The 11,300-nt window shown below is 44.4% G+C and overlaps 1 protein-coding gene across 3 annotated transcripts; it reads left to right on the top strand.

Moving 5' to 3' along the window:
- The first annotated feature begins 1,220 nt into the window (after nt 1-1,220).
- Nucleotides 1,221-11,265, top strand: g6fl (g6f-like). 3 transcript variants are annotated; one of them, XM_040165770.2, is made up of 11 exons: nt 1,221-1,381; nt 2,348-2,680; nt 3,117-3,383; nt 3,691-3,723; nt 4,042-4,377; nt 6,598-6,864; nt 9,410-9,535; nt 9,796-9,869; nt 10,135-10,161; nt 10,520-10,566; nt 10,893-11,265. In XM_040165770.2, the coding sequence occupies exons 1-11, from the start codon at nt 1,309-1,311 to the stop codon at nt 10,897-10,899; spliced, it is 1,590 nt and encodes a 529-aa protein (XP_040021704.2). In that variant the 5' UTR covers nt 1,221-1,308; the 3' UTR covers nt 10,900-11,265. The 3 variants fall into 3 exon arrangements, with proteins under 3 accessions (XP_040021704.2, XP_040021703.2, XP_040021705.2); XM_040165769.2 differs by having other exon boundaries at nt 10,132-10,161; XM_040165771.2 differs by lacking the exon at nt 3,691-3,723 and having other exon boundaries at nt 10,132-10,161.
- Nucleotides 11,266-11,300: the final 35 nt, after the last annotated feature.

Below are 11,300 nucleotides of genomic sequence, written 5' to 3'. Positions count from 1 at the left end.
ATACCAAATCGACCTTCACACGTTCCGCTTTCCAGCTACCACCCGCTTTACTGACACAGTGCATCACTTTCCCTCGCCATCTTACGCCGTCCCTTCGTTGACACTTCACTTTTCTCTCCTTCCCCACCATTCCTCCTCCCCTTCTCTTCCCCATTCTCATGTCATTTGATTTCCTTTGTCCACTTGTCCTTCACTCCTCGCTGCTATTCATCCTGCCCTCCATCCTCGTGCTCTCCGGGGGTCTGTAGCAGTGATAATGAAGCGCGTAGTTAACAGATATTAGCTCATTGGCAGTGGATTCATCAGACGGAGCCAAGGCTTATGGTGATTATTTACCCGTAGGGGAGGGGCCATAGGATCAGTGTGCTCTGTGTCAGCAGCCGCAGGCTTATTTGAAGTCACACAGTCTCTGTTCCTTTGCAATGCACATCCCTTCTCCCTGTTTTTTTTTCTTCTTCTCATTCTGTCTGAGCACCTCTCCCTCCACATGTCTCCGTACTCGCTGCACTCTCAATTTTCTTTTTTTCTCTTTCCCTGTCATTAGACACCCACAATACACATCTGCGCTCTCTCCCTTTCCCTTCCTTTCGCTATCTCTCTTTACCGCCCCCATTTACCCAATGGTAATTATGGAAGAATCTGTAATAGTGCTCAGAGGAGCTGATAATACCTTTAGCTTAATTAAAGACATTTATGGGATGTAAAGACATGTAGCCTAGAGGTTACTGTGCACCCACACTAACTCAAACTCTTTATTCTTCGCTTTTTCATCTCCCTCAATTCCTCGTTTTCTGCTATTCTTATCGTTTTCTCTATTTCACACACACACACACACACACACACACACACACACACACACACACACACACACACACACACACACACACACACACACACACATTGTGATGCACACCAGTACAGGCTCATTCCTTCTGTCAAACTACTTGATCTTAAGGTCAGAAGTTCTGCAACTAATTCCTCAGACGTTCAGCTTTGAAGTGTTTTTGAAATGTTGTAGACCCTACATTGTTGCGCACGGCTACGTGTGTGGGTTCACAGTAATACCAGGACATGTGGTTTATCTGCTTTAAGCACACGCATGATGGCACTAGTGACAGTCTTTTCCTGTTGATTATCTCAGTGCCGGCCACATCCTGTTGGGTTGAGATGCACAGCGTTAACATGTCAGTCAGAGACGCCAGTAATATTGCAGGAAAAGGGAAATATTCATGGTGCATACTTAGAAGGTCACAGTGTTCAAGAGCTGGTGCAGTGAGAACGCCTTTTCCTCTCATCTTTCAATTGGTGATGGATTCTGCATTTCTCACCATTTTTCTTGTTTCTACCTTTGAGGTTTGTTCCTCTCACACAGGCATCGCAGGTATGAAATACTAAAATACATTTGGTAATTTTTAGAAATGATGCCAAGCTGATCTGGAAAGGGAGTCAATTTCTGAGCCAATGTTTTTAGAGTGACTTGAATGGTTTGTGTTTCCACCGTATTTATTGGCTTTAAGCCGACCATCTCTAAAGAAAAGGTTGACACGAATCACATGTGTGTTCTTCATTGTTCATTGTAAATGTTCCTCCTGCCCGAACTGACTGCAAAAAGATCCCTTTTTACGCCCAAATGATTTATCGTTAAAAATAAAGCTGCAGTGCTTTCTGTGTAAATAATGTTATGTTGAAGCGATTGAAGCTAATATCTAATGATTTTGTTCAGTAAGATGGATTCAGTGGTAATCCTCCAAAGGTAGTGGGTTTTTTTCAACTAAATTCTTTATTATTGTTTCTATCATTCTGCTGCAACTCGAAGGAAGGACAGAAGGAATACTTAAAATGGTTAATAACCTTTTATAGAAGGCCCTCCACATTACCAGCCTGATCTCCAAAACCTGTTCGTAAAAATGTATACGAAAATCTTGAACATACAAATTCGTAGTGATACATACGAAATAAATACGGACTGCAACTGATGACGTCACCCTATTCAAAGTGAATGGGGACCTGCACCCCGTAAACACACTTCGTGAAGTCTAACAATGTAAAATAAACGTATTGTGATTGCATTTTTAAAGAGAAATCAATGTTAACTTGTAAGAATAGAATACTAACCCTAACCCCCTCAAAAAATCCAACATGGCGGAGAGACGTTCACTCAAGAATCCAACATGGTCCGCCATGTTGTTCACTCAAGGAGCGTGGTTAACCACCGCCAAGTTCGTATGTATTGTTACGAATTTGTATGTTCAAGATTTTCGCACACATTTTTACGAACAGGTTTTGGAGATCACGTTGGAAATGACACAGTTATAATGCTTGGGTTTATGTCCTCTCTCTCCCCCAGACTGGGAAGATGCTATAGTGGTGAGAGAAGGTGTACCTACGACCTTGGTCTGCACTGATAGGTCAGTGCGCGGTGCCGTGGCCATTAACTGGAGGGTGAAGTCACTCGGTGTGGACGAATGGAAACTGGTTCTATCGGCCAGCGAAAAGGAGAAGTTCTCTGGTGGTGCCTCAAAGGCTTCCATGCAATTGACTGACCCGAACTTTCAAGACACCGGGGTTTTCTCCTTGTCTCTTCTTCCCAGGAAGGAGGACAGCGGCCTCTATTCATGCTTGATAAGGCAACGGGAGAGGAAAGTAAAGGAGAAGATTATTCTCTTGGCCGTGCTTACGGGTAGGAAAATCACATGACAGATTCGCTTTAAGATGTTTAAGTGGTTTTAGTTTCTACAGCAAATGAGTGCAGATCAATATCTCCCTTTATCTATTTAAATATTAATTCACATCATGATGTCTCATAATTTAATCATGTAAATGCATTTTTATTTGCAGCCTTTTAAATCTCTATGAGGCCTCTTGATATATACACACGAAATTACCTGTGTGTTACTTCATTTACATTTGTGCAGTAGTTGTACAGATTACTACTGTAACTTAATTTGAGTATTGCTATTACTATACTCACAATTATATGGTACTTTTTCATCCACTACGATTTAGTGACCAATCAGTATACAGATTGATACTTGACCAGATGCAACACTAAAATGCCGTTTAGGTGTTATTTCGTTGTTGATGACAATGCACTAATAACTCCTCCTCATCTGCAGTCACTGTTGCCCCCGCTGCACCCGTCCCTCTACGATGCACTCTGCGGCTGACTGCCAGTGTTAATCCCAGCTATGCCGTCACCAAGATCGCCTGGGCGGCCCCAGGCGGCATTTCAATGAAGAGCGTAAAAATAAAAAATACAGGCTCAGTGGCCAAGGTGCCACAGGTCCAGAGCAGTGACGACGGGGCCTATGTGTGCACGGTGCGCCTCTGGGGCAACAGCAGCCACACGCCTTTCGCCTTCCACGTGAACGTGATTGTTGACGGTGAGGCAGATTTGAGAGGAAGAAAAGCAAAATCTTTGTGGAGGTGAAAACATTTATTGTTGCCTCTGTTGGTGTATGAGTGCATCAAAGCGAGAAACTCCAGCAGCGGCATTATTTATTTAAGCATCCTGTAGCTACAGTTCTTCAAAGTATTTACTTTAGACCAGTTTCAAGATTGAAAAGTCTACTGTAGACCTTGACTAAAATTCTGCTAGCCCCCATGTGAATATTATAGTTGCTGCATTTATCTTTTATTCATTATTTGGTTTTTGCCCCTCCTGTCTTGCTTCTCTTCTCTCCATTGAAGACAAGGTGGCCTCATTCACCAACATAACACATGGTGAGTGACTTTGTAAACACAAGCAGTTTGGAAGTAATGTGTCAGCAGCTTGATAATCAGGCCGAGCAGAATGCAAGACCAACTCAAGAAGTAACTTTCAGCATATAATCCCTATTGTAGTAGGATTTTCTTCCTTATCTCCATTCGCCCACTCTCTCACTATTCTGTTTACTCTGTCGTTATCCGTCCTCTTTTCATCCTGAATTCCCTTTCGTCTGCATGCACCCTTCTTCATATCTATCTCTACTCCATCTTCCTCCGCGAGCTCATTTACTTCCTCACTATGGCTTCTCTTTCCTCTTCCTTCCTTGCCTGCAGAGCCTGGGATCTTCAGCGCCACCCGGGCTCAGACACCGTTTCTCCTGACCTGTCCTGGTGTCCGGGGGGACTACGTCCGGCTGTACTGGGTACCTCCGGACAGCAAGACGCACAGTGATATGAAGAGGGTGTACATGAATGACTGCTGGGGGGGTTCCACCTATTCTGCCGATCCCGGCAAGAGACTCCAGCTCGCAGGTCCACCCTACGATGCAGAGTCTGGGAGCTTCACCTTCCTTCTCAGCCCTGAGTTGAAAGACGGCGGCCTCTACTTATGCGAAGTGTTCCTCAATGACGTCGCCTACAGCCGCAGTACCACGCTCAGCGTGCTGAAAGGTACGGATCGGGGTCGGGAGAGACGGAAAGACACAGAGGTGGTGTGTTGGGAGGGATAAAAGTGGAGAACGAAATGGTCAGGCAAACCAATGGATGACAAATTACCATCAGAAATGTCTACTGTGGGATTGAGTATTATTCCGTCATGTGGTGTTTGTATTGTGAAACGTTCCATAGGTGTTTGATTGGGTTGAGATCTGGTGACTGCAACACATTGCTCACAAATGTAACATATTCATCACATCATTCAGACTCCTCAACGCCTCGCCTATAGTTATATTTACCCAAGCCCTTTTCCCCCAAAAATAATATTCAGCTTTATTTCTAGTATATCTAAAGGCGTAACAGCATGCAGGTGACGAAAAACTCCATGTAGCCAACAAATGCAACTGGGGTGGTAAAAATAGCGAGAGTAATTGGGAAGCAGGAACAAGTTTGTTGAGTGCAGAGCTAACGAGAGTCCGGTGAAACCAAAGTGATACAAAACAAGAACGGAGAGCACTAAACATAAATGAATGACATTCAACCTCAACTGAACAGCCATATGCATACAAAAACATACACAACATTGACCTTTGTATTTTACTCATCCTACGCATTAGAACCAATGGGCTGTGGCAGACCGACTGTGGAACAACTTCGCAAAGTCACTTTGACATGCAGACACGGGCAGCAGGGCATATTTTATATTGTATTGTATATCATATTATTCTGTTTTTAGGTTTGTTAATTATTCAGACACTCTCTTCCAATCGTCAATCGCCAAGGCCAATTGTAGTGTTGAATTCTGTTGTTCGAATGAAAAGTGAAATAGGTAAAGGTATATTTGTAAATATGAAGAAATAAAGATTAAGAGCCCTTCAAGTTCAAGCCCTTGCAGCTCTCTCACCTCAACACAGAAAGCTTATCACAAAATTGTCAATTTCTGAAAGTTACAGAAATGCTGGTACACCCCCCTCTTCTCGTTGCCTGGCAACCTAACAGTGACGGCAAGACTCAACGCATCCTCTTATCACAGCATGTAACTCCCCTCAGCCACAACTTGTCTTTGTATATTTCTGTTTGTTTCTGTTAAACAAATGAGACATAATTGAATAGCGGTAAGATAAATCAAATCCTGGCTCCAGCTCCACACCGAGTGCACAGGTAGACATGCAACGTAATGTCACATAACTCTTTAAATCTGAAACGCTTTCGGGGAAAACAAAATTGTCAGAGGGTAATAATGATAGTTTAGTCAAAGGACACACGTTTCAAGAAACCAAAGGCCTGCTAATGTATCCTTAAGCAAGATAGTGAGTCCTCACAGCACCCATTTAAAGATGCATCTAAATTGAGCAGAACACGCGTGGATTTTTGTGAGACCGCCTGAGGTTTCAAACTTGTCAAAGCGCCTGAGGTTTCAACCTTTTTTAAAAACATGCAGAATACAGTTGCATCCATACATGCAAACGCCAACACACACACACACACACACACACACACACACATACTCATCCAAAGCCGAGCCGTGTCATGGCGGCCTTGGAAGACTTTACTAATCACAGTCTCACCGGCATCCATCACAGCCGCCCAGACGTGACCGGTCGATCCGTCACTGTCACCCTGCTGCATCCCTCATACACACACACACACACACACACACATCCACCCACGCACTAATCATGTGACGCATATATTTTTACCTCACCTCATTATAAGTATCATTATGTATGATTATACCTGCAGCCCTCCCACCAAGGCTGTATGTGGCCCACACTGATCACACTAATCAAGGCTGATATGTGCGTGTTTTTATGTGTGTGTGGGGGGGGGGAGGGGGAGAAGGGGGAGGGAGGGGGGTCTGTGGAGCTTGATTACACCCAGATGGATCCTCAATTCAGTTTGTCGAGACACTAAGCATCAGTCACAGTCAACCAATGCATTAGCCGCAAATCACTTGAATAGATATTATTTTGCCCCCCTCTGAATTGTTCTTTGTTTTCCATATCCTTTTCCCTTCACCCCATTACTCTCTTTCTGTCCGTGGCCTTTTCTGTATTCACACACTACCCTTTAACTCACTTTCTCACCCTGCCGCGCTCCCTTCTCTTCCCTCTTGTCTTTTTGACTAACTCATGGAATCCTCCATTTCTTTCCTTTTCTTTCATGCCTCTGTAACATTCTCTCTCCCTTATCCTCCCACACTCTTCTCTCCTCCCCCTCGCCTTTCTGCCACAGTTAAAACCCGCCAATCCTCCTCCATGCTGGAATTGGTGTGCCTCTACTCAGAGCGGTCCCAGGTCAAGAGAGCCAATTGGAAATACCAGAACAAGACTCGTCAGCTGTCCTTGATCAGCAACAGCCCCGGCAGCATCAGCACCATTCTGCCCTTACCCATCACCCCTGACACGGCCGGGAACTACACCTGCTCCATACAGCTGGAAAATGGGCAGACTGCCACAGCAACGCAAGTTGTCCAACTGCCCCATGAACCCGGGAGGGATGGTATGGTTTAACAAAGACTGTTTTCTGACTTTCTTTCACAACACTAAATTATTTTAATCGCACTGGAGTCGGGGCAGACTCCCTGTCAACGCAGTGAAGATAATGAACCATGAATGTGTAAGATGTGGTCCGTGAAGTGTTCTGCAGCGCATTCAAGCCAACCTCGGGTCAATCCATCTGCCAGACAGCCCACGGTTTATGGAGGAAAAAGCTTCTGGCAAATACCATATGTTACGCTTTCTTAATGTGGATAAAAAGGTCACAAGTCAAGGCTTCTGTGACTTTGTGATACACAGATAATATCCAGCAGGAATAACTAATGTGCATTTATAAGTCCATTTGTCATAGGAATCCACCACAATCTAATACTGTGCTCAGCCTCTATAGAACATAAAACTCTCCACCAGTTGATATGCGCTTTTAACAAGACAGGACCTTAGGACACCTAGCCCTACATAAACTAAATTATTCAGGCTTATTGTATTGGTCGCTGTGGGGTAGCACAGGAGGATGTGACAGTTGAATGGATCCCTGAGCAGAAATGAATTCACTCCCCGTTACCCCAATACATCACTTGAGGAGCCCAGAGCTCATCACGATGCACGCTGATGGTACTCCTGTAAGAGTAAATGGCAATGGAGGAAATAGAGAGGAGGCGAAGAGAGAAGAGAGAGAAGCTAGGCAGCATGGTTTACCTGATTTGAAAGGTGGGATCATAAATAAATATGCTATGTGACATTTGTCCAGTGTAACGAGAAATTCATCCTGAGAAAAGTGAGAAGTTCAAACAATAGGAATATTGGAAGACCGACATATACATGGCGGAAAAAAATTGACAGGCTGCAAGAGTTCTTGGTTGCTTATGAATAGTATGATAACAAGTGATGACAGTTAAACGTTTATTAATAGCTGTTCTGGTTAGCCGGACATCCAGGGTGATTTATGCTAGAAGGAAGCTACATCATCAATACTGAGATATACAATTTAGTGATGTCTTATGTGCTGTAAGCCACATAAAAGTACAGCGACTCCTTATGATAAAATTCGTTTTACCGCTGGCAAAGTTCAGAGAATGCAAAATGGAAGCAATCATTGTGCTTTGAAGCACATAAAATACTTCAAATGTCAGGGATGTTCTGCAATCATTTGCTATCCTGAGATGGCCCATCATTTGCAAAGCATTCAAGCAGTTCTTCGCTCTGCCTTCTACGAGACCACCCTGCTCTGCAATTGCGCTGATATGACTCGCCCCCCTACCTCATTTCAGATGAAATAGAGAAGGAAATGAAGAGGTGAGAAAAAGGTGTAGTAGGGAACAGGAAGAGAAGTGCTAGTGAGAAACAGGGAGCGTTAATGCCTCACTTCCCTGCACCCAATTACCATAATTCATACCTTAAAGCCGGCGTGGAGAACTGAGCAGGTCGGGTCAGCACTCACCAGGGTATTCCATTAGCAACCTGTACACACACTCACCAATCAATTACACCTCACACAGCACATAAAGATTGATCATGTTGATGCCGCCTGGAAGCTGTGACACCGGGACCGAGGTGAAGGCAGCGGGCCAAACCTTTCATCAGACATACATCTGATGAGAAATCTGCGAGGACTTTACTCCGGGCCAAGTTTCTTTCCATCGGAGACCCACAAGCACCACAGACAGACAACGAGCAAGTTGTTTAGCAAAAGATGATTCAATAAAAAGTTTTGGTTGTTCTGCAGGGAGCAGACCAATACATTGGATTCGATTACAGCAGCCTGCAGAAGCGAGTTCTTCCCTCTTGCTTCCCACTTCACTGCGCGGCTGTGTTTTGCGACACTAATGTCATCCTCATTACAAAACAGAACAAGTTAGACGGCATGCACAAGCGCTCCTAACCAAATTTGACTGTGACTTATGTAATGTTTGCGATAATCTGGCCTACGCCTTCTACGCACCGTTTTTTCCGACGCTGCATTGACCGGGTTTGGCTGAAAGACTATTGACATTTATTTGTCGGTGTGCCTGCAGGCAGTTTGCTGACACATTGTTAATGACAATGTACATGCTTTTATAATCAGATAGGGAATAGATTGGCAAAGAATGTCAAATCAAACTACTCTGCGTGCAAGTGGCAGCATCTGGTATATGGGTGCTTTTCTTCTTCTGGGCCTCGTTTCATATTGACAGTGTTTGCTGTCCAGACTGAGGGTCTGTCAGATCGATGAGTGCTCAGCTGTTACAGACAAGACAGATTTCATCGGCTTTTTCCCACTGTGCCCATTGTCTGTGACCGACAAATGCACGTTAAAACGTTTGAGAAATCTCAACCGCAACATGTCTTTCTAAATTTACAGCCTCAAAGTTTTTAGGTAAAGGAACAGGTTGCCCCCCCCCCCCCCCCCCCCTTGACTGCAACAAAACGGCAAACTGGAGAACAAACAGCAATAACTCCTCTCCATATCATTCAACCACACACGCTCTTAGCTCTACAAGTTTTTTATTACTGTTCTGAGAAGCATTCGTGGCTGTTTTCTGTCTCACACTTTTTCTCCTCTCTTTTAGTCGAGGGTGTCATTGTGACCACCCCCTCCCTGCTCCCTTCTCTCTCTGCTTTATTACTCCTGGTGCCCCTGGTTGCAGCAGCTGTCTTTGTGTTGCTATGGAGACAGAAAAGGATTTCTGATCGCGGTGAGTCTTCCGGCGGGTTTTTTTTTTGACAGCTTTCCGTGTTCTGTCCTTCTTTGGCCCCTGTCGGCTGCCACTGAGTGATGTGGGCCGTGACATCCTCTGGGGTTGTTGTAATGAATCTGCCACTACCCCCCTTCCTCGCCTCCCTGTGCATTTAAGCGTCTGTGTGTGTGTGTGTGTGTGTGTGTGTGTGTGTGTGTGTGTGTGTGTGTGTGTGTGTGTTTGAGAGACTATATCAGTAACCATCTCTCTATACTCAGGTATTGAGCAGTCTCTGTCTGTCTACTCGGGTGAAGCAGAGAACGTCTATGAGAATCCTGACGATATCAGACAGGTGATCAATTCAATAACAAAATGATACTTTTTCCTTCTCATTTCCCTCTTATCGTCCTGTCTCCTCCGTCTCCCTTATGGTACTAAGCACTCTTTCTCTCCTCTTTCTTTTTCCCTCCCCTTTCCTGTCTCTATTGTGCACTTTTTAAAATTTTCCTTGCTTTTCTTCTCCGCCTCTGTTGTTCCTCTGATTTTCATTATCCCTCCCTCTCTCTCACTTGTTGTTCATTAAACCTGTTTTCTCCGCTCTCCTCCCTCCCCAGCAGGCTCCTCCCCAGGGCTCAGTCTACATGGTGAGTTATTGTTTTGTCCCTCGCGCAAACACGAAGGCGAGGTGCACATGTGTGAGTTTGTGAGGAGATGTGGCACGCGCATCCAACAATATATACAGACTCTCAGTCTCTCTAATGCTTCTTCCCTGAGCTGTCAGCTGATTTGTCTTGTCTCACATTTGAGGTCCTCTCTTCCAATCGGTCAGCCCTCTCTCAGATGAGCCCATTATCTATCAACTGTCACTCTAACATTAGTGGTTAACAAATCTCATTAGAGGGCGACATAAATCTGGCCACAACAATCATGCAGTTCTCTCTTTCTCCTCCTCTTCACTCACCCCTTTCCTTCCTCCCTTTCCACTTTTCTTCTTTGTGCCAGGATTTGAAGCCAAGAGGAGAAGATGATGTCTATAAGGAACTGGAGCGGTAAGCAAAAAGCCTTGCATCACCTATGTGGGCTTTTTGATGCTGAACTATATGTGTTTGTGTGTGTGTGTGTGCGTGCGTTAATGTTTGTGTTTGCGCTGTCACTCATCTGCCCCTCACATTCCTCTCACACTCCCCAATCACGCTGCCCTGAACATTACTCTGACATCGTGGCATACTATCACGCCATGCGCTGACAGGCAGCACTACTTTGCCCATGTGTGTTGTTGTTGCGTGGGCTGTCTGTGTTTGTGTTTAAGGAAGAATAAAAGAGACTGGGGGACTTGAGATTTGTCGGCAAAATTGTCTTTGTGCTCTGTTTTCAGATACTAACAGTGTCAGAGCTGATCACCTACCGGCATCTCATCCACATCCAGCTGTCACATCCGCTCAGGTCCCAGTTGCAGCTGAAGGCCTTATAAACAAGAGTAACAACTGAATGTCAGAGTTAGGATTTTAAGAAAAACTTCAGTGCTTCGGGGAAATGCCTCAATTGCTTGGATGTTTTTTCTTTTCTATTGCTCTTTATAAGTACTTCATTACTGAATTGCTCTGATGGCTGGTTACCCATAGAGGAAACATAAAACGTGTGGAAGTAATTATGTTATATTCATTCTTATTTGAGAAAAATTGTTTTGTATTTCTATGGATATTTGTCCTTAATTATATACATGTTTTAATAAATAATTATGGATCGTCGCCTGTCTCAAAATACTTTTCCCCCCTAAAAAACT

This window comes from Gasterosteus aculeatus, chromosome 20 (assembly GCF_964276395.1).
Source record: "Gasterosteus aculeatus chromosome 20, fGasAcu3.hap1.1, whole genome shotgun sequence".
In the NCBI taxonomy this organism is placed as follows: domain Eukaryota; kingdom Metazoa; phylum Chordata; class Actinopteri; order Perciformes; family Gasterosteidae; genus Gasterosteus; species Gasterosteus aculeatus.
The sequence above is the reverse complement of the archived record's forward strand: the minus strand, read 5'-3'. Positions and strand labels throughout refer to the sequence as shown.